The sequence below is a fragment of the Moschus berezovskii genome, chromosome 5 (assembly GCF_049115385.1).
Source record: "Moschus berezovskii isolate FMDL1 chromosome 5, NW_MosBer_1.0, whole genome shotgun sequence".
In the NCBI taxonomy this organism is placed as follows: Eukaryota; Metazoa; Chordata; class Mammalia; order Artiodactyla; family Moschidae; genus Moschus; species Moschus berezovskii.
In genome coordinates, this window is record NC_142464.1 from 18,641,606 (window position 1) to 18,665,253 (window position 23,648).

Here is a 23,648-nt window from a genome sequence, read left to right on the forward strand (position 1 = left end):
GGCAGCAGCAGCCTTTTGTGAGTCGCAGCAGTGCTGACAACACAGCTCCCCGTGGGTGTGGGCGTACCCACGGCCTGTGATAGGGGACAGTGGCCCTTTCAACTCTGTGTACATGTCAAGATTTATGCTTTGGTTTGTGGCCGTCACCCCGGTGTCCTGGGCCTGTTCCTGTGTGCTACAATGCCTCTCCACTTCCTAGCCCGCACAGCACCGTTGCTCAGAGCCAGCTACTTCTTCCTGATAGGTGTGCATCAGTTTGGTCCATCTGCTGCTCTTTCCCTAAAGGCCAGAGCTGCGTGGCACCTGTCGACACTGAGCTCCTCTGCGCCAGTACGCGCTGTCACTCATCCTGCTTCCAGCATCTCACTTCAGCTCACCGTCCAGCAGCTGCCTGGATCTCCTGCTGCATTTCATCTTTGTTACAACTGTAGGCCAGTGGAGCTCTGTACTACAAGCAGAAATGTATTGTGGTATATGGAGACTTCAGGCTTGTTTATCCTTTTTCTGCTTTTTGCTGACAAGTGATGCTGTATAGAATCACAGGTAATGAAGCTGCATGGAATCTTTGCATAAGGCCCAGTTGAAGGGCACAGGAGCTGACGGCCTTATCTCTCGAGTGGGGCCTGGTATGTGATGGCACCTGGATGTCCTGGTATCAGCTAATCCACAGAGTCACTTGACTACTGAGATTTGTGCGTGTGTCTTTTGTAAGTCCGGGCATGAGTGGACAGTGTGGTGAATGAATACTCAGCTTCAGCTGTTAGTGCGGATCGTGGCTTCCGTGGAGGCTTTCCTGGGGCAGAGGCCCTCTTGGTGCCAGTCTCCTTCTCACCCTCATGGAGCCTGGAACTCAGTACTTGCTTTGCGTGCATTCAAAAGAATCTTCAAATCAAGCAACTCCTGGATATTTTATTTAAAGACTTTGGATAATTATGTTGTTCCATTCAGTTCAGTTCAGTCGCTCAGTCATATCTGACTCTTTGCGACCCCGTGAATCGCAGCACGCCAGGCCTCCCTGTCCATCACCAACTCCCGGAGTTCACTCAAACTCACCTCCATCGAGTCAGTGATGCCATCCAACCATCTCATTCTCTGTCGTCCCTTTCTCCTCCCGCCCCCAATCCCTTCCAGCATCAGACTCTTTTCCAGCGAGTCAACTCTTTGCATGAAGTGAAAGAGGAGAGTGAAAAAGTTGACTTAAAGCTCAATATTCATAAAACTAAGATCATGGCATCTGGTCACTTCTGGAAACAGTGTTAGACTGTTTTTTGGGGCTCCAAAATCACTGCGGATGCTGATTGCAGCCATGAAATTAAAAGACGCTTACTCCTTCGAAGGAAAGTTATGACCAACCTAGATAGCATATTAAAAAGCAGAGACATTACTTTGCCAACCAAGGTCCGTCTAGTCAAGGCTATGGTTTTTCCAGTGGTCATGTATGGATGTGAGAGTTGGACTATAAAGAAAGCTGAGTGCTGAAGAATTGATGCTTTTGAACTGTGGTGTTGGAGAAGACAATCTTGAGAATCCCTTGGACTGCAAGGAGATCGAACCAGTCCATTCTAAAGATCAGTCCTGGGTGTTCACTGGAAGGACTGATGCTAAAGCTGAAACTCCAATACTTTCGCCACCTAATGCAAAGAGTTGTTCCATTAGGTTGAAAGTATCTTAGAAGACCTGTAGTGCAGTGTATCTGTGTGTTATTTGCTCAGTTGTGTCCAACTCTTTGCAACCCCATGGACTGTAGCCCGCCAGGCTCTTCTTTCCATGGGATTTCCCAGGCAAAAATACTGGAGTGGGTTGCCATTCCTTTCTCCAGGGGATCTTCCTGACCCAGGGATTGAACCTGGGTCTCCTGCATTGCAGGCAGATTCTTTAACATCTGAGCCACCAGTGAAGCCCAGAACAGTGTATTCTGTTCTGTTCTGTTCTGTCGCTCAGTCGTGTCCGACTCTTTGCGACCCCATGGACTGTAGCCTACCAGGCTTCTCCATCTGTGGGATTCTCTAGACAGGAATACTGGAGTGGGTTACCGTTTCCTTCTCCAGGGGATCTTCCCGACCCAGGGATCGAACCTGGGTCTCCCGCATTGGAGGCAGACGCTTTAACCTCTGAGCCACCAGGGAAGGTTTCTAATACAAACTTTGATTTTTAAAAAGATTTGGTAAGAAAAATTTGTTTGCAAATTGTGTGTCTACCTGTTTATCTTTTATATCAGGATCAGTAACTTACAGGACTGATGCAGAATTCATTCCTCTCTACCACCAATGTAAAATTACTTCATTTTCTCTTTCTTCTTTTCCACATTCCTTTATTTTTTACCCTCTGTACTCAGTCTGCTTTTTTTTTTCTTTACTCTTTTGCCTTCTGTGAGATTTGAATCTTAAATTTGTCAGTGATAGCCTCGGGCTTGTTTAGCCCTGCTGACAAAATAATATGGGGTCAAGAGCTCTTGCCAACCCCAGCTTAAAACAAAGTCTGATATCAAATCAAAACAAATGAAACCAACCAATAAAAACATGTAGCTACTAATTTTATCATTAGAAAAACATAAGCTCATTCTATAGTAATACCTTTTCTCAGTTTAAAGTTTCTTTAAATGGCTTTACTTAGCAAGTCTGTAAATATTTGTGTGTACTTTTAGAAAACTCCACAGGGGAAATGTAGCATTATTTTATTAAATCCTCATAAATTCTGAAAGCATATGTTATAAGATCCCTTCCATCAGTTTTTAAATCTTGATTCAGCCATAAGGTTTTTAACTTTGAATTTATTTTCAAAATTCAGAGTTTAAAAATATAAAATTTACTATTCATAGATATTACTTTATATGGATATAATAGGAGGTAATCAACTCAGTTTATATAATCAAAGTTTTAGTGATCAATCAGTTTTAAAGATCTAATTTACATTATAATACAGCTGCATATATTGATAATAAACTTTTTATGTATCTATTTTTCCCATTACCTGATAAAAATTTAATAAGCTGCAACTTTCATGTACAAGTTCTCAAGTATTTTATTACTCCCCTCTGGCTCCTTATCTTTTCAGATTATAACTTAATTACTTTCTTTAACTGATATAAAAAACACTAGCAAAGATCTGATTTTTGCTAGAATTTGCCAGTATATAATCTGAAGTCTACACTGTTTCTAGTTCCACCTTTTATGCAAGTTATGTTAAACAAGTTACATAACTTGTCTGTTGCTCTGGTTTCCCCAGGTTACAGAATTTAGATGATGAAAACAATAATACAGAATTGCACTTTTTTTTTCCTATACCACTTTAATGCAGTACTAGTAAGGTCCATATTTTTATTTTCAGTTATACATTGTAAAATAATATATAGCAAAGTAATATATGTTAATAATATAAACCGTTGAGAATAATTAGAGAAAGACGTTTAATTCAAAGTTGAATTAAATCACTGGGCTCACAGGAATAAATCACTGCAGTTTTAGGGAATGTTATTAAAATGGTAAAAAAAATTGTCTACTGACCTGTATATTCAAAGTTATTATAGTACTAATGGACTATAAAATTAGTACTTTAGTTAAATTCCAGTAAGAATTATTATTGGGGTATATTTCATGTTTTTAAAATATCTACTATATAAAATTACTTAATATCTAAAATTATTATTTGACATGCATTTCTATACAGAATTAAATCTTAATATTTTTAACTATAAGCTTTATAATTCTGAAATTATTTATTAGAATAAAATAATTACTTTAGTAAAATAATCGCTTTAGAGTCCTTTGCTTAGTTTGTAGTATTCTCTACTAATTAAACATATCTAGAAATTATGTGAAAGTATATGTTTATATTCTTTAGTGATTCTTCTTGTCAGTGAAATGGCCTTATTTTTTTTTTAAATATGGATTTCTGCAAAATAGTTCCTTTGATTTTTTTTCAGGATAAACTAGTTCTAAAGTGGTCAAAGAAACAAATCTTAGTCCTGTGCATTTTTAATCCATTCCACCAGATTGTAAATCCTTCCATTTCAGACCAGTATATTAAGTGGAGAATATTACAGGAGAAGCAGAGAAAGCATTACTGAATGAAGAGGCTTTTAGAGCAGACTGTTAGAAGTAAATGGTTTTTATTTATTTGTACTTTGAAATAGTATTTTCATTATTTAATTTAGTACAACAAATACACCACACTAAGGAAGCACTAAGGAGTCACTAGCCACACTTCTTGCCCTCATGAGCAGGCCTAGAAAAGATCAAGATGATTCTGCATGATAATATATTTTCTTTGTTTTTTTGGCCTGTATCCAGATAACTCTGAAACAAGGAATAATATGTTCATTGAAAAATAAACATAAGGACATAGCTACAAATAGTCATATGTGAGGAAGTACAGAAAATTTCAGTTGCATGTAACACATGTGATTCCTAACAAAATATTTGAACAATTTGGATTCATGCAGTTTTTTTTTTTTTTTAAAAAAAAGATCATTGAACACCTATAATGTACTGGATATGACAGACTAGGCTGAGACTAAAAGAAGGCTTACCCTTTTCCATTATCAGTCATCTAGTACATTGTTTAACGAAATCATGTCTGCTAATGCATTTCCCTAACAAATGGCTGTTTTGCATTCAAATTTTATTCTATGTTAAAGAATATTTCTTCTAAGATACATGAATAAGATGTTTGTCCTTAATGCTTAGTGAATTAGGTAGTCTGTCTTTATTTCTTTTGATATTTAATAGTGTAACATTTTTCCATTGGTCAGTGTTATTAAGTTTACCAGTACATCATATGAAAAGTAGCATCATATTTAGTACAAAAAGACAGTTTTAGTTGTAGGTCTTGGGGGATTTTTTGGTCTCCTCAGTTTTGCTTTTACACCCAGTCTATCATATCAGCAAATCCTGTTGGTTTGGCAATCAGTCAATCCTATAGATTTTCCTATTTGTCAAATCAGTATACACTCAGTCCTTTTTTTTTTTTTAATTGACTACTGCTCACTAGATCTATTTCCATCACCCTAGTCCACAAAAGCATCAACATCGTTTGCCTACATTATTAACATGACTTCTTAGCCAGTCAATCTGTTTCTGTGGTCAGTTCACAGGATAGTAGTCAAAGAGATGCTTTTAAAGTATGTCAGATCATGACTTGTTTCTGGTTTGTATTCTCTAGTGGCTACTAATGCAATTAGAATGGGTTAGAGGATGCTCAGAGATCAGGACCTCTTCCATTCATACCTCTCTTTACTATCTGACTTCATCTCCTATTATGTCTCAGGAACACTATCCTGACACATAGCAAACAGGTTGCTGCCTCAGGGCCTTTGCACTTGCCATTTCCTGCCTGATATGTCCTGATATAGATTCCATGTGCTTGCTGCTGCTTCTCTTTTTTTAGTTTCTGATCAAGTGTTATATCTTCTCAGATCTTCCTAGATGACCTTAATTTTAAACTGTTACCCTCCAAATCTAGTGTTCCCATTCTCCTTCTCTGCTTTCCTCCTTTCCTAGATATATAATTATCTGACTCTTTTCCCCTGCTGGGATATAAATTTATTCAGAGCAGAGACTTTGACAGTTTTGTCCATATCTTTAGCCAAAGTATCTAGACAACTGTTTGGCAATAGTAGGAATCAGTTCAGTTCAGTAACTCAGTCATGTCCGACTCTTTGCGACCCCATGAACTGCAGCATGTCAGGCCTCCCTGTCCATCACCAACTCATGGAGTCCACCCAAACCCATGTCCATCGAGTCAGTAATGCCATCCAACCATCTCATCCTCTGTCGTCCCCTTCTCCTCCTGCCCACAATTTCCCCCAACATCAGGGTCTTTGCCAATGAGTCAGCTCTTCGCATCAGGTGGCCAAACTATTGGAGTTTCAACTTCAACATCAGTCCTTCCAATGAACACCCAGGACTGATCTCCTCCAGAATGAACTGGTTGGCTGTCCTTGCAGTCCAAGGGACTCTCAAGAGGCTTCTCCAACACCACAGTTCAAAAGCATCAATTCTTCAGCACTCAGCTTTCTTTATAGTCCAACTCTCACATCCATACATGACTACTGGGAAAACCATAGCCTTGACTAGACGGACCTTGGTTGGCAAAGTAATGTCTCTGCTTTTTAATATGCTGTGTAGGTTGGTCATAACTTTCCTTCCAAGGAGTAAGCATCTTTTCATTTCATGGCTGCAGTCACCATCTGCAGTGATTTTGGAGCCCCCAAAAAACAGTCTGACACTGTTTCCACTGTTTCCCTATCTATTTGCCATGAAGTGATGGGACCAGATGCCATGACCTTAGTTTTCTGAATGTTGAGTTTTAAGCCAACTTTTTCACTGTCCTCTTTCACCTTCATCAAGAGGCTCTTTAGTTCTTCACTTTCTGCCATAAGGGTGGTATCATCTGTATTCCTGAGGTTATTGATAGTAGGAATAATAAGTATTTAATTGAAGGAGGAAGGAAACATGATGGACAATCAACTATGCCATATCCTAATAGCCACTAAAAAGACTAGAATTCTCTAAAAGTTATGATCACATCCCAACTTTTTTATTTTCATAGACTTTTGTCTACATGTTCCCTGCCTCTACCCCATAATTTAGGAACTAAAAATATAGAAAATGAAAGTTGAAAAAGTAAGTCACAGGATCCTCTTTCCTGTTTGGATGGAACAGGTGTTTTGGTGTCAAATATAGTAGGTTTGAATTACAGCCCAGCCCTTTATCAGCTAAGCAATCCAGCTGCCCATGTAAACCTCTCTGAGTCACACTGTGTACAGTGGTGATACTGATGTCTCAGTACTTAACTATTTTTACCTTCAAAAGTGGTAATTTCATATGGCTCCAACCTAACAATGATAACAATATCAAAACATGGTCATGTTGACTAGAGCAGATATTTGTTAAATGCCTGACCCATGATAGTCAGCAAAATTAATTACATTATTTCTGGCCATTCTTTCCTGTGAATACATGATATTAGCACAGAAGTTCACTATTAAGAGAGTCTATAAATCTAAAGGGATCTGTGTTTTTTATTGTAGCTTCAGTGTTTCTATATTGTAAGCCATTTATTTTGATAAGTGGGTAAACATCTGTAAATTTTAAGACCCACAATATAGAATCCAGCCAGTCTATATATATATATATATATATATATATATATATATATATAAGCAAACATAGAAGCTGCCCAAGTACAGAAAATAAATTCACTTCTGGGTTAAAGCAAAAGCCAGTATTTTTTAAAAAGCTTTTATTAAGGTAACAATATTAACTTGCCATGAATTTTACACAGATTATTTTAATTCACCATTTTTTGCCTCCATGATACCATATAGTAGGCACTTAATAAGTTAATGAATTAATTATGAGGTTTTTAGATTAAGTTAATTTTGTTTTAAACTCTTAAAAATTTTGAGAGATATAGTCCGTTTTTAATTAAACAGAAGATATTTTAAGTAATGACTCCGTCTTCCCTCATTTAAACTGATTGTTTTATCCCTGAATGTTTTCAGGTGTTTTGAAAAATTGGCTTATTCTGAGTGTGTCTTGATTATAGCTGATGAGAATAAAACAAAAGTATGTATACTGATTGTTTTTGACAAAAGTAAAATACATTTTAAAAGGAGCCTGCCTACGCCAAATTACTTCTCAAGAAAACTCTCTTGAGAACTATAACATAAAATATCCCTCTTAGAGACTGATTACCCAAGTCCTTGATTCCTCAGAGAGAAGCAAACCATCATGACAAAAGTTAGCAGCTTAGAGTATGGGAGATCTATTATTTGTTGGTTCTTGAAATAATTCATTACAGGATCATTGGTGTCTTTGTTAACATCACTACATGTGGTTATTTACACTACATCTGAAGCAAAACACACATGGCAAATGTTAGAAGAGAATTTTAGATTCATGGGCAAGTTTGAGTAATAGACAAAAACCCAATCATCACTATGTGTTTTCAAATTTTGAAAGAAAGAAATTCTGCTCCAAAATGTCATTTGTTTTCAATTTGAACTAGAAAATGTTTTCAGCTGGGGAAAATAACTTGCTGTGGTGATAACTATTTTGAGTACACAGTATTTTTACTCTCTACTTAGCCTACTTTACTGAGAATTACAGTATTCTAACTAAATATTGTATTATATAGAGTTAAGGTGAAAAAATGTAAAGATATTGCTAAAGAATTACCTCTGAAACGATTAACAGCCTTCAATGACAGAAAAATAGCTTACTTCAAAGAGACTCCCGTAATTTTGTTTTAGAGGTTTTGTGACCAGTGTAGAAACAGTTTGAGCATATGAGACTGTGTTTTTAAATCTCTCTTCAAGAAATAGAAGCTCTTCATTTATAACCTTTATAAGTTTAAGAAAAAAGAGAGAGACTAAGTTGGAACTTACTAATGCTATTTTTTAGTTGATTTTTAATGGAGTGTAGTTTCTTTACAATGTTGTGTTAGTTTTTACTGTATAGCATGTGTATATATCCCCTCTTTTTTTGGATTTCCTTTCCATGTAGGTCACCACAGAGCTCTGAATAGAGTTCCCTGAGCTGTACAATGGATTCTCTTTAGTTATCTTATTTTATTTTTTTACTGGAGGCTGATTACTTTACAATATTATATTGGTTGGTTTTGCCATACCTTGACACGAATCCGCCCCGGGTGTACATGTATTTCCCTTCCTGAACCCCCTCCCACCTCCCTCCTCCCCATATCCTCCCTCGGGGTCATACATAGTATCAGTGGTGCATATATGTCAATCCCAGTCTCCTAGTTCATCCCACTCCTCACTTCCCCCTTGGTATCCATACATTTGTTCTCTCTGTCTGTCTCTATTTATGTTTTGCAGATAAGATCATTTATACCATTTTTCTAGATTTCACTGTGCTTAGTGCCTCAGTTATGTCTCCTTGTACCCCCATGGACCTTAGCCATATATATGCATTATAATAAACGATACTTTTTTTTCTTTTTCCAACTCACGTCACTCTGACTGTCTCTAGATCCATGTACATTTCTGCAAATGTTTTGTTCCTTTTTATGGCTGAGTAATATTCCATTGTATATATGTACCACATCTTCATTCATTCTTTTGCTGATGGACATTTAGGTTGCTTCCATGTCCTGGCTATTGTAAATAGTGCTGCAGTGAACATTGGGTTTCATGTGTCTTTTTGAATTACGGTTTTCTCTGGGTATATGCCCAATAGTGTGGTTGCTGGGCCATATGGTAATTCTATTTTTAGTTTTTAAGGAACCTCCATACTGTTCTCCATAGCGACTGTATCGATTTACATTCATACCAACAGTGCAAGAGGGTTCCCTTTTCTCCATACTCTCTCCAGCATTTATTGTTTGTAGATTTTTTAATGGTGGCCATTCTGATGGGTGTGAGGTGATACTTTATGGTAGTTTTGATTAGTATTTCTCTAATAATTAGTGATATTGACCATCTTTTCATGTGTGTGTTGGCTATCTTTATGTCTTCTTTGGAGAAATGTCTGTTTAGATCTTCTATCTATTTATTGATTGGGTTTGTTTGTTTGTTGTTTTATTGAGCTACATGACCCATTTGTATATTTTGAAGATTAATCCTTTGTCAGTTGCTTTATTTGCAAATATTATCTCCTGTTCTAAGGGTTATCTTTTTATCTTGTTTATGGTTTCCTTTGCTGTGCAAAAGCTTTTAAGTTTTATTAGGTCCTCTTTGTTAGTTTTTATTTTTATTTTCATTACTCTAGGAGGTGGGTCAAAAAAGATCCTGCTGTGATTTATGTCAGTGTTCTGCCTATGTTTTCCTCTAAGAATTTTATAATGTCTGGCCTTACATTCACTTCCTTAATACATTTTGAATTTATTTTTGTGTATGGTATTAGGGAGTGTTCTAATTTCATTCTTTTACATATCACTGTTCAGTTTTCCCAGCACCACTTATTGAAGAGGCTGTCTTTTCTCCATTGTATGTGCTTGCCTCCTTTGTCATAGATTAGGTGGCATAGGTGCCTGAATTTATCTCTGAGCTTTATATCCTGGTCCATTGGTCTATATTTCTGGTTTTGTGCCAGTGCCATACTGTCTTTATTAATGCTGTTTAAATATATGAATAGTTAATAAAAATGAAATGTGCTTTTTGTTATGGAGGATAAAACAAACAAAACATTTGTTTGGGATAAATATTCAAGACCCTGTATCTGAGTATTAAGGTCCTTAGAGTCTAAAATTCTAGTACAACTTGAATTTTCTAACATGAGCATGCTGTGAACTATTGAAGAATTTCCTCTTTGATGGTTTGTGACGTGTTGTATATAATCTGTCTATGCAAGTGCTAAAGATAACCTTTATAGGCATTCCCAGTGGTCTCTCTTCCTGGAATTTCCAAGTTTCTATTTGTGGATGGTTATTTATTCATCAAATAACCTAAATGGTGTCTTTGATGAATGTTCTTTTTTTAATTCAACAAATAAAAAACAGTATTTCATATTCACAAATATATGTTTACTATAAATTACATCTTACCATCATTTACATCATTTACATTTATAATAAATTTAATTCTTACTGTACTCACATTGATTAAAACAAGAATAATTGTACTGGTCCAATAAAATTTGACCAAGTTATTCCAATAAGTACTTGCTGACTAGATAAATAATGTATAACTTAAAAGCTGAGAGTTATGTTTTGTTTGAGGACCTTACTGAGGACTGTAGCCTGGGAGGCAACCTCTCAGATAGTGTTGAGGAACTGCTTTCAAGAAGTAAGCAAGGGGACAGGGGTAACTAGTTTTTGCTGGAAAAGTAAAAGAAACCTAGTGGAACATCAAAAGATTATTACTATTCATAAAAATACCCAGACATCTCAAGTTAATGATTTTAGTGCTTTTCTCTGTATGGGAAGATGCAGGAGTCTGAACTCGGTGACATTCTCCTTTTGATATGCATCTTATACTAGGGTCAGTATTCTGGTGTTTTCCATCCTGAGTTCCCCTCAGGGTACATCATGAGGGGTGGCTGCAGTGGCTGATGGCTTGATGGCAGCAACAATTACTCAACAGTACTTTACTGAAATGACAGGCAACATTTTGGGTCCACATATTTGAAATGAATTCTCTAAGATGAATTTTGAGCTGAGTATCTCAGAGCTGAACTGGTGTGACATAGTCCAGTGTGAGGTATCACTTTAGTAAAAAGCCGTTAGCCATGAGGACTCATTTAAGAACTTCTGGTCTGAGAGGCTATTTTCACCCTCCCAAGTTAAGTTTTGAAAAAATGTAGCAACCAACAATGGACATGACTCTTGGTCCTCAGAGTCTTATCACTACTCTCTGTCAAATGCCCGGGGACTTCAGAAGCATTACAGGAACTCACATCATTTTGTGAATGTGTGTGTATGTGTTCGTGTGTGTGGTGAAAATGGGAATTTATTTTCTCCCAAACCTAAGTATATCTTGCAAGTTGTGATAAGCCATTATAAGTTTATCCAGACTGACTACTGTTGTGCCTTTTCAGTCTATGGTATGGCATCTCAGAAGGCTATAAAATTCTTCAGATCATCAGTTAAGGCATGTAGGCACATATATTACATTGGGCCCTGGCCTTTGGATCTACAATGTCATTAACAAACTCATTTTTTTTAATACAATTGATATATTGAGAGTCTATTATTTTCCCATAATATTCCAAATTGAAAAAAATTGTTTAAATATGTTATTTGTTCCATAAACTTTTTTCATTAGTTCCCTAATTTACTGTTGATTGTAGATGCTCTAGGTCTTTAAAAAAATGTATGGGTGGGACTTTGTTCTATGACATGTTTTGTGAATTGGCCTCTTTCCACCACACTAGACATGATCTGCCCTTGCAGTTCCCATTCATTGCCTCAGGAAGCATAAATTGGATAATGATAGACTTTGAAATGAAAGCTGCTGAAGATGAAAAATTTTTAGCAAGAAAGTGTGGGATTACAATGACAGCAGATGCTGCTGAGTTTTCTTGGGTGGTAGTAAAATCTGCTGAGTTATCTTGTCTTCTTGTCAAGGGCAGTAGGTCAAAATGAAATGAATATTATTTTACACAAGAAAGTACAATGCTGTTCTTAAAGTATTTGTGTAATCTGTATAGTGGTGAGTGAGAAAACTGCTTAGTTTCAACTTCATTGAGGCACACTGGTGCGAGCAGTGCTGAAATATGATTAGGAACTTGTGTGAACCTGGAAATACAGGGAACAGACCTTGAAAAAATATCATATGGGACTCAATAAATGACACAGAGTAACATATTTTTATACTATAACTATACTTAGCCTGTGCTGTGCTGTGTGCTAAGTCGCTTCAATCGTGTCCGACTCTTTGCGACCCCATGGACTGTAGTCCACCAGGCTCCTCCACCTATGGGATTCTCCAGGCAAGAATACTGGAGTGGGCTGCCATTCCCTCCTCAAGATCTTCCCAACCCAGTGATCAAACCCAGGTTTCTTGCATTGCAGGTGGATTCTTTACTAGCTTAGTTCTTTCTCAAAAAAATCCAAAGATAACCATACTTCAATTAATTTTGATGGATCTTTTTGGTTGGTTGGTTTTTATTTTTGTCTTTTGCAAAATGAAAAAAGATATAGGATGGCTGAAACTGCAATACTTTGGCCACCTCATGCGACGAGTTGACTCACTGGAAAAGACTCTGATGCTGGGAAAGGTTGGGGGTGGGAGGAGAAGGGGACGACCGAGAATGAGATGGCTGGATGGCATCACCAACTCTGTGGACATGAGTTTGAGTGACCTCCGGGAGTTGGTGATGGACAGGTAGGCCTGGCGTGCTGTGATTCATGGGGTCGCGGAGAGTCGGACACGACTGAGTGACTGAACTGAACTGTAACACAGAGGATTGTGTCTTAGGTTCCTCCTGCATTCTTGATGCAAGGGAGCACTCATGAATCTACCAATTAAGTTATTCAGGAAGGTGTGGTTATAAATAAACTTGTCTAAGAATATAGTGAATTCTTTTTCACTGAACTCAGTGTTTGTGTGAACTAATTTTATACTTTTTTGATGCTGGGAGGGATTGGGGGTAGGAGGAGACGGGGACGACAGAGAATGAGATGGCTGGATGGCATCACCAACTCGATGGACATGAGTTTGAGTGAACTCCGGGAGTTGGTGATGGACTGGGAGGCCTGGCGTGCTGTGGTTCATGGGGTCGCAAAGAGTCGGACACGACTGAGCGACTGAACTGAACTGATAAAAGAATAAGTTATTTAAAAGAAGATAAATTAATTATAAGCTAAGCAACAGGAGTAGAAATCATTGAAAAATATACCTATCCTCATGGCTGCACAGAATTTTAACCCTTCTCAATATTTGACACTGCTGCATATTCATACTGAAGGACAGAGCATTAGCAGGTTGACCTTAACATTTGACCTGTTTTGGCTAATATCATGTAAAGTTGATGGAAGGGGTTAGTTGGAATCATTATAGTGCCAAGATTTAGGTAAAGCTGTATTTCCTTCATGACAGTACACCCCCTCAAAAACAAAAAAAGGCTAAAAAGAACTTCCACATATTTAAAAATCCTCTCATTGTCTTTTTTATAAATCTAATTTTTTCTTTTGAGACAATAGTTTTGACTGTCACCTTATTTAGTTCTGCAGTAGAAGAAAGAAATACCTCTAGAGAATGCTCAATATTTCTCTTGTTATGCAAATATATAAGCCTGATACTTAAAGACTACAATTTTAATCTTAAATCTAAGCAATTGACATGAATCTTTGAACCAGCTAACTCTTAACTGGAAGTGGTATGACACCAATCTTATTAATAAAACATCTTAATATTTAAAATACTCAGTGGTATTCATAATGTTGTCCTATTTCTAGCTTCTGTAGGTCAGCTAGGGGTGGCAGAACAGTTACCCAGTTACCTAAATGTAGATGCACTGAATTCTCTCATATCAGCAAATGTTCTATTTGATCTCATACAGCTTCTTTAGACCCTGAAACGTGTATGTAAGCCATTTTTAATGAAAATCCTTATAAATACTTCACAAATACTTTAATCTTTTTTAAAAAGTAGTAAATTTTTTTCATCTTCAGATTCAGACTCAGCAATGACACAGCCATATTTTGTAACCCAATGATATTGTCACAAACCTTTTTAAAAAAAATATAAACATACTTTCACTTACACCAAATGATTTCAGTGCCATACATTTCTGTTTTTAAATATTTGTTAATCATTTATTATCAGGCCATAGCAATGTAATAGGACTAATAGTACTTCTTCCCCAATTAACAATTTATACTTTGAAACTAAGAGTAGTTTTTTATAGAGCAAAGTACATAGATGATTTGAATAATTTATTTTATCTTTTAAATCTTGAGGACCTCCAGCAATTAAAAGGCTGAAATATTGATGTTATTGAACAGGTGATATTTGGGTAAGTGAGCTACTTGAAAGCAATCTCGAATAGAAATTTGGTAATTTCCAGGTATTATATTTGAATAAAATATTATAAATTATTAAACCAATCAACTCCAGAATCTTTGATTTTTAAAGCCAAAATAATGGAAATTACTCTCCCAACTGTTAATAATATATTAAACGAGTGAAATAAAAACAATGACTAAGAAACAAGCTGTTAAAAAAAAAGAAACAAGCTGTTAATTCCACAGGAAACTCTAAACATAGCTGAGTTGACAGGTACCTTTTTCGATAAAACTACCAGGAGCATGAGAATGATCCTAATTTGTGTATTTGCCTAAGATAATAACTATCCCAAGCCATTATTTTTGTTAATGGCAGCATGGAAAAAGACAAACTATGGGACACCCAGTTTTTTTGAATTGGTATAATAATTAATTACAACTCTGGCCCAATAATTAAGTTGTCAGTCACCTTGCCAGAGAAAGTGCAAAGGCATTTAGGTGGTTCATTTAAGTTTATGATTTCAAAATATTGAATTAGGCACTGTGGGCTGGAAAGGAACATAGATTAGTGAATTAAACAGCAGACAACACCTCAGCCAAATAAAGTTCCAGTCCTGGCACAGCTTTTGAATTTATTGGATGACTTGAACAACTCACTCAACCCCTGTGTCCTTCAAGTCTCTGGCAGGCAAGTACCCAGTAACTCCAAGAAAGTAGAAGTAGTAGTTAAACAGAACAAATATTTGTTCAATTTATTATAGTTGATTTACAATGTTGTGTTAATTTCTGTTGTGCACCAAAGTGATTCACTTATAATGCGTATACATTCTCTTTCCTGTTCCTTTCCATATAGTTTATCAGAGGATGTTGAATACAGTTCCCTGTGTTATACAGTAGGACCTTGTTGTTTATCCATTCTATATATAATCGCTTGCATCTGTTAATCCCAAACTCCTAATCCATCCCTCCTCCACCCCTTGGCAACCACAGGTCTTTTCTCTATGTCTGTGAGTCTGGTTCTGTTTCATAGGTAAGTTCGTTTGTGTCATATTTTAGATTTCACATATAAATGATAAATATGACATTTGTCTTTCTTACTTCACTTTGTGTGATGATCTCTAAGTCCATCCATGTTGCTGCAAATGGCATTATTGTGTCCTTTTTGTGGCTGAGTAGTATTTCATTGTGTACTTGTATGCATTGTGTGTGTATATCTGTACACACACCTACATAGATACACATGGGCTTCCCTGGTTTAGATTTTACAAGGTTTAATAGTCCCTCTTTAGATATTTATTCTGGATAAGAAATGATGGTTGGTTGTACCAGAGTGATGAGAAGAAAAGAAGTGGATTAATGTAAAGCCTTTAAAAGGCAAACTCAATATGGCTTGAACTACTGGATTGGGAGAGGTGTGATGAGGGAATCAAAAATGATTCTCAGGTTTCTTTCTGGCTTGTGTAAATGGATGATGTGGCCATTCACCGGGATGCGGTCCCTGGAAAAGCAAATAGGTTTGTGGTGACAGAAATTCTTATGCTCAGTTTAGGGTATGTTGGGTCCAAGATGCATTTGAGATATCCAAATGGAGATTCCAAAGTAGGCGCTGACACACAGACCTAGAGGAACAGTCTAGAAGTAACAATCTGGAAGTCATGCAATCTAAAGCACTGGTGTAGACAGAAATGTAGGGGTAACAGTGTATGGTGAGAGGGCCTCAGACCGTGCCTTCTAAAAGGAACTGAAACATTTAAAGTCCACGTGGCAAACGTGAGCGAGATGCTGGGATCAGATGATTGAGAAGAAAAGCTGGGAGAAGTGAAAAAAAGAGAAGTAGTTCAAAGTGGTATAAAGGAGTAATCAGCAAACTCTGTGGCTTTGGGCAGTACCTATACTTTCGACTTCTTTGTTAACAAGAGGGGTAACATCTGTCTGCATATCTGAGGGAACTGCCATGATGCTCACATCTCATACTGCTTGAGAAATGCTGAAATCTATCAGTTATTTTACCATATAATCACTCTCAGTTCCCAGGGATGTTTGTTTTGTTTTGAATACTTGGAACATTCACAGTCTTATCTTACTCTTCCAGGTTTCTTTAGAACAATAAAGAGCCAAAAAACATGAACTGGAACATGACACTATTTGCAATTCTTTTGCAGAATTGCATGGGATGTGACTGTACTCAGGATCTGGATGTCTCCCATTTGTTTTTCTCTCCTGCCTTTCCCCTGGGAACCTGGAAGTCTCCTTTAGGACCTGTGATATAGGCTTGAGCACCTCAGTTCTACCAGTAAAACTATTCAGTAATCAGTTCCCTGTGATTACATGGTTAGCCACAAGGTAGAAGCCTCGGGTATTCAGGGACCACCTTACTGGTTCACTCTTCCCTCACCTTTAGTGTAGTTAGTGACACATCCCAGATCTCCCCACTTGGACTTCCATAGTGGCCATCACTTATTCTCAGGGAGAGGGAGGGCTAGAGGAGAATGGCCCTCCCCACAGAATGGAGGCACTGAGGCACTTCACCCAGAGATCATCCCTCAGCCTCACCGCGGAGGAGAGGAGACCTGGCTAGTACCAAACCCTCCATCTTCCTCTAAGTCACTGTGGCAACCTTTCCAACCACAACAGACTACTATATACAGATGATTCATCCCCAGCCTCCTGCTTTCCTTTAAAGAGTCAGCTGTCATGTGCTGCCCTGACTCACTCGCCTTTGCTCCGGGGGAAAAGTACTCTAAAGATTCCTGAGTTCCAGGCCCCTCCCAAGCCAAGAGCCTCACGGTGTTTTTATGATGACACAGCACAGAGGCATCCTGGCCACCTCCCATCTGCCATCCTGCCAGCTCTAGCACCACTGTTTCTGAACATAAGAACTAAGAAGGCAATTGGTGTCACTTTGATTATGCAGGATGAAGCTTAAGCCAGTTGTAGGGCTGCCAACTGTTGAAGAGCTCGTGAGTATTTGCACAGTAGTTCAGAGTGAGACAAGGCCATATATACCCCATGTTTCTAATACCATGCTATGCTTGTGAAGGAATCCAGAGACCTTCAGAAAGTGACTCTGAACTTCTCACACTTTGTAAACTAACTTGGCCTAATGAAGCTCTTCAAAGGGCAATAATCTTACGTCCATTTTTTCCTTGTTTTTTTTTTGTTCTAAAAAATTGACATTGTTTTCTAAACTGTAGTTTTTACCAATTAGCCACACAGCGTCTTAGGGAATCTATTAGTTTTAAATGAGAATTTAATACAAGGAGTAAGTTTTCATAGTCACATTTTCCTAATTTCATTTTCTGAGCTTCCCCACACCAGTGTCCTGTATATTCTGGAATCGGATCAGCTGTCATGCCTATTTGCCAGATGTTCACACTGTTGAGGCCAGAGACAGATGAATCACTTATTGCCTAAATAAATTTAGCTAAAATGTGCCATTGGCACCATCCATGTTATAGAATTATTCCCTGACACCACCTCTGTCAGTATGTTTTCATATTTGGTATATTATAGCTATTCATTCATCAAAAGAGCATGGGGAAGAAATGTTTTAAGTGTGTATAGGAACTAAGAAACTGTTTTTTTTTTTTTCAATATAAATAACTGAATATGGAATCTACCCTATATGGTGATTATTTTTTATAATGTCAACCTTGACATTGTTAGTAACCATTTTATCAACAAACCATATTTTATAAGGTAGTCTCATATAGTCTCAATGAAGTCAAGTTAGGTTTTACAGAACATTTATTTTAAATAAGGGATAGTTAAACCTAGATAACCTGGAGTTTTGAAAGTGAGTGTAAACATTTAAGTTTGTGGTTAAGAATGTACTTTAAAAAGATCAGATTCATTAAAAATGCAAACTGGTTGCCTTTAGTCAATAAGAACTAAAACCAGACTTCAGTTTTTTCTATAATGAACAGCAGCCTTATTACCTCACTATAGAGTGGAAATAACTTTTTGTGATTACCCTCAGTTTATTTCCAGTGATTTAAGGAAGTACCACAATGTTCTTAAAACAAAATTCAATGAAAGTTAATTTTTTAAATATTTTATGTTTTTATTTTGTTAGTGAACAGATTTTTTTCCTGTTTTCCTGAAATCAGGAAAATGTTTTCAACATCAGTTGACCAAATTCACAAACTTATTGAGCATCTGTTTTATTAAAGACATTGGATAAAGCTTTTTAGAGGATACAAAGAAATAACATGTTATTTGTCCACAGAGAGCTTTTAATCTAACTAGGAAGACATTAGAGAGTCAACCAAGTTTAGTAACAATTTACAACAATAATTTAACTAAAGAAATTGTCATGGTATATAGTATATCCTTAATTGCCAAATAATAGAAAGCAGGCTTTCCAAAAAGGAAAAGAACACTTGAGGCAGATGAAATAGGTAGAATTTGAACCAAGTCAACTATTTTAACAATTTTACCATTTGTGGGCTAGGAATAGAAGTAAATCATGTTTGATGTCAGTGTTGACAGCTATACAAGAAGGCTTCTAGCTCCATCCATAGCATTAATTCATACATTGTTTTTCTAATTTACAGTTTACAGAAGGCCATTTATCTACATATGACAATTACAGTGTTACTGTCCCCTTTCATATAGTTGAGCTAAACAGTAAAATAATAATTTTATATAAATGTCTCAGTGCATTTCAGCAATACTATGAAGACATATTAGTAACGTGATACTTTAAGACTGTCTTTTTAAATAACACAGTTGTTAATGGCAAGAGAAAAATGTTCATAAACTCAATCATGTTGAGATAAAGATAATAAAAACTAATTTGTAAAAAAATACAGCCTTGACCTTCCAGGTGAATGTCGTTTTCTAACAAAGGGGATGTAGTGGTGCTTCCCTGACATGAACCTGTTCACTCAGGGGTCCTGTTAGAGTTAGACTGTGAGTCTGTAGGTCTGCAGTAGGACCTGAGAACAATTTCCTACTGTTTCTGCCAGGCTCTCGGAACAAGGACCAAACTAACATTGACCTGGGAGCTCTGGGCAGCAAGGTTGTAGAGAGCAAACACCACGATTACAGCAGTATCATTAGCATAATCTTATATGGCTTCAACTCTTTATTCTCACCCAACTCTTCATCTTTGCCTTTAGCACGAAAGCAAGAGATTATCAAAGTCACTGAACAACTGATCGAAGCTATCAACAATGGGGACTTTGAAGCTTACACGTGAGTAGAGGCACATTTATTTTGCTTTCATGCATATGACTAAGTGTTTTCTATATGAATGCATTCTTCAGTGTACCTGAACTCATGTATATTCAACCCAGGTTTGATACAGTAGCTTCATTTCAAGGTATAAAGGACTTAAGTGCCCCAGGAGAGAAACAAGTGTATTTAAGATTGCAGAGAGACGTTAGACTTCTGACAGGAAAATTGGGGATTTCTTTGTCAGAGCTCATCTCCATATGAGAGAAGGCTTTCCAAGCAGAGCAGTCCATGAGGTTAAAAACACAAGAAACAGGAAAGCACAGAAAAAGTGCATCTGGGTTTAGGCGTGTTTTTCCTCACATTCTGCAGAGGTGATGGGACAGAGAGAGATCAGGAGGCAACATCCAGTACAGCTGAACTTTATCTTCATCTCTTTTAGAAGTTTGTCTCTAAAATAAAATGTTCTTTGAAGAAAAAGTTCTAATGTTAAATTTAAAGTGCACTATAGGTATTAGAGGAAGTCACTTTGAGCAAATAAAAATAAAACTTTCAAATAAATAGGGCATGGAGGATTATCGTGCAAAGAATGTGGGTCTATATAAGTTAGCTATTTGAGTGGAGATAAAAATCAGTTCTCAACTTTCTCTTTATATCATACTATAGGTCCTCTTGAATGAAAGGGTTAAATGTTAAAAAAAAATGAGATTGCTCTCTGGTTGGAAAGGTGTAAGTTTAAAAGCAGGGTCTCATAGAAATGAGAAAGTAAAATGATTAGGCTACCTAGAGAAAGAACTTACCTATTTTAATTTTTTAAAGCCAAAGTAAAACTAACAAGATAGTTGTAAAATGTACCTAAAATTAATTTATATTGAGATGATGGGAAAGTGGAAAAATAGGTAAAGGACTTGAGCTGACCATTAACAAAAGAGGAACTATAAATGACAAACTAATGAGACCATCTTGATACCCACTACTGCTGCTGCTAAGTCGCTTCAGTCGTGTCCGACTCTGTGCAACCCCATAGAGGGCAGCCCACCAGGCTCCCCCGTCCCTGGGATTCTCCAGGCAAGAATACTGGAGTGGGCTGCCATTTCCTTCTCCAGTGTGTGAAAGTGGAAAGTGAAAAGTGAAAGTGAAGTCGCTCAGTCGTGTCCGACTCTTCCTGACCCCATGGACTGCACCCTACCAGGCTCCTCCGTCCATGGGATTTTCCAGGCAAGAGTACTGGAGTGGGATGCCATTGCCTTCTCTGATTGATACCCACTGCTGCTGCTAAGTCACTTCAGTCGTGTCCGACTCTGTGTGACCCCATAGACAGAAGCCCACCAGGCTCCCCCTTCCCTGGGATTCTCCAGGCAAAAACACTGGAGTGGGTTGCCATTTCCTTCTCCAGTGTGTGAAAGTGGAAAGTGAAAAGTGAAAGTGAAGTCGCTCAGTCGTGTCCGACCCTTAGCGACCCCACGGACTGCAGCCTACCAGGCTCCTCCATCCATGGGATTTTCTAGGCAAGAGTACTGGAGTGGCTTGCCATTGCCTTCTCTGTGATACCCATTAATTAAGTGCAAATCTGAATGTAGGATGTTCCTTGCGCCTCAGATGAGCAGGGATAAAACCCCTGCTGACCACAGAGGGGAGCAGACAGTGCAGGACACCAGTGGCTTTCACACCGCCTGATGGGGTATAATGGGAACACTTTCACGGTGGTGACAGGGGCTTGGGTCACAATTAGTTATTACATACCAGAAAGGTTTATAAAGGTCCAGATTACTACTTTAACCCTGTATTTCTAGCTATAAAAATTTAACAGGGGCAGCATGGATTTTGAATTTTAAACAGGGACAAAAATTGTGAACAAAAGATACTGCCTCTGGGAGATGAAATTGTGCGGTTTTTTTTGCTTCTTCCCCAGTTTTATATAATAAGAGATTTTTAATCAGTTACAAATAGATAACCAAATATAAAGTATGGAAGATAGTAACTGAATATAAGAACTAAATTAATCCCGGGACTGCCTCTTATAAATGTAATACGTGTGCAGATACAAGTATATACATATATATGTATATATATTTGTGTGTATCAGTTTTTTAACATGACCTAGTAAGAGTATATTTAGAATGAAAGAAATAGTAAGAAATGGAGTTTTTAAAAATATTGTCTGTTGTTAGAAAATAAAACAGTTGAATAGTTGTTAAAGAGTTGTTTAGAATCCTGCACCATAGGACCAGCTCTTTTATTCTTTTGGTTGATATAACTTTGTTAGACCCATATGACTTGTCAAACGTAATACATTTATTTTTAAAAAAATACGGCAATAGCTTTCCCCTGTGGGATGGTGGAATTTGTCAGCCAGGCCAAAATGGTGAAATATGCACTTGCTATATTCTCAGACACTTTAAACTAGGGTGTTTTAAATAATTCAGTTCCTCAACTCACTAATTCCCTTTCCTATCTTCTGGCTTGATTTTGTATACCCAGGCCCAGCAGTTAACCCAGAGCACCTTCCATCTGGGGATGGTAGGATGTATTGGTAAAGCTGTCAGCTGGTCTTTAGAACACCTGTTTGGAGCATGTACCCCCACGGGTCAAGGAGCAGTTTGTGACTCTCTTATTAATCCAAAGCCTGTGACAGGAGGGAGAGATACATACATTACTTACGTAGAAACAGAGAGAAAGAAAACATTAACAGGTTTTCAGCTATGTTGACTCAGTTGTTGGGTAAAAAGATCCATCATAGGACAGTGACCTTCAGATGATTTTTGGTGCTGATATAAAGTAGTAAAAATTTTTGATTCACTAATGTTGATGACCAAAAGTCTATTTATAGAGAAAGTAATAGCCCCTGGCAGAAAACAAGTCCTGTTACCATGGGAACACTGTTCTTGCCATTTTGCTTCTTAGAGATTATAGATATTTAACTTTGAGCTTTAATAACTGCCCACCAAGAAGTCTGAGGTGTTTAAAGTTTAAAATCTCTACCCACTACCACCCTATCCGCACCTGAGCGTTTCTTTACCACAATGAATAAACCACTGTGATATCTTACTTTAAAAGTATTCTTTAAAAAATCAGTTCCAAAATTCTATGAACTTCACTTTTAAGAACCATAATGATCTTTTTAAAACTTGTATTCTTGTTGAAAACGTTTTAACTTTTCGTCTCCCATGTGGGGAATTTGTGTAGGAAATTAGGTGAAGCCTCACCAAATTAACAGTCCAAAATCCTTCAGTACACATTCTTTTTATCTAAGTTTGTGAACTACTAACAGAGAAGGCAATGGCAAGCCACTCCAGTACTCTTGCCTAGAAAATCCCATGGATGGAGGAGCCTGGTAAGCTGCAGTCCGTGGGGTCGCTAAGGGTCGGACACGACTGAGCGACTTCACTTTCACTTTTCACTTTCCACTTTCACACACTGGAGAAGGAAATGGCAACCCACTCCAGTGTTCTTGCCTGGAGAATCCCAGGGCCAGGGGAGCCTGGTGGGCTTCCGTCTATGGGGTCACACAGAGTCAGACACGACTGAAGTGACTTAGTGAACTACTAAATTCTTCAGATTTTTAGGCGCCTTCTCTGAGACGCCTACCCTGATCGCACAGTACCGAGAAGTATTTTCTCCGCTGTTTCCATGGGACTTACAGATACCCCCATCCTCAGCACATCTGGCGGCTAGCTATCACATCACTCCCCAGCTGGACTTGGGCGTGGTCTTTGCTGCCCTCCTCTGCCTGTCCCCCTCCACGTACCTGGAAAACTTACTCCAGAAAGTGCAATTCAAATTTTTTCTCTTAAATCTTTCCTTTCTCACATATAATCTGGTTTTGGGGCACTTTGTTTATTTCCATTCCAGTATTAATTGTTGTGTTTGTTTCAAAGAATATCTGCTACATAGCAGGTATTTAACAAATTCTTTGTTGAATTTTTTCAAGAAAGCCCATTGGCTTTCCCTGAATATTTAAAATGGTATTTTTTTTCTTGAATTGTAATTCTAGGATTAAAAAGTAAACTAATGTGCATCTGAATCTCTCAATTATAAAAGTTAATTAAGCTTGTATTTAA

At 37.5% G+C, this 23,648-nt stretch overlaps 1 protein-coding gene across 14 annotated transcripts in view; it reads left to right on the top strand.

Annotated features, from left to right (window-relative positions):
* The window catches only part of CAMK2D (calcium/calmodulin dependent protein kinase II delta), a 322,740-nt gene that overhangs the window by 291,407 nt on the left and 7,685 nt on the right, over window positions 1-23,648 (top strand). For all 14 annotated transcript variants that reach the window (XM_055435175.2, XM_055435170.2, XM_055435176.2 and 11 more), the window contains one exon: window positions 19,533-19,608. In XM_055435175.2, the coding sequence (XP_055291150.1) occupies window positions 19,533-19,608 (76 nt within the window). The remainder of the gene's footprint in view (window positions 1-19,532; window positions 19,609-23,648) is intronic.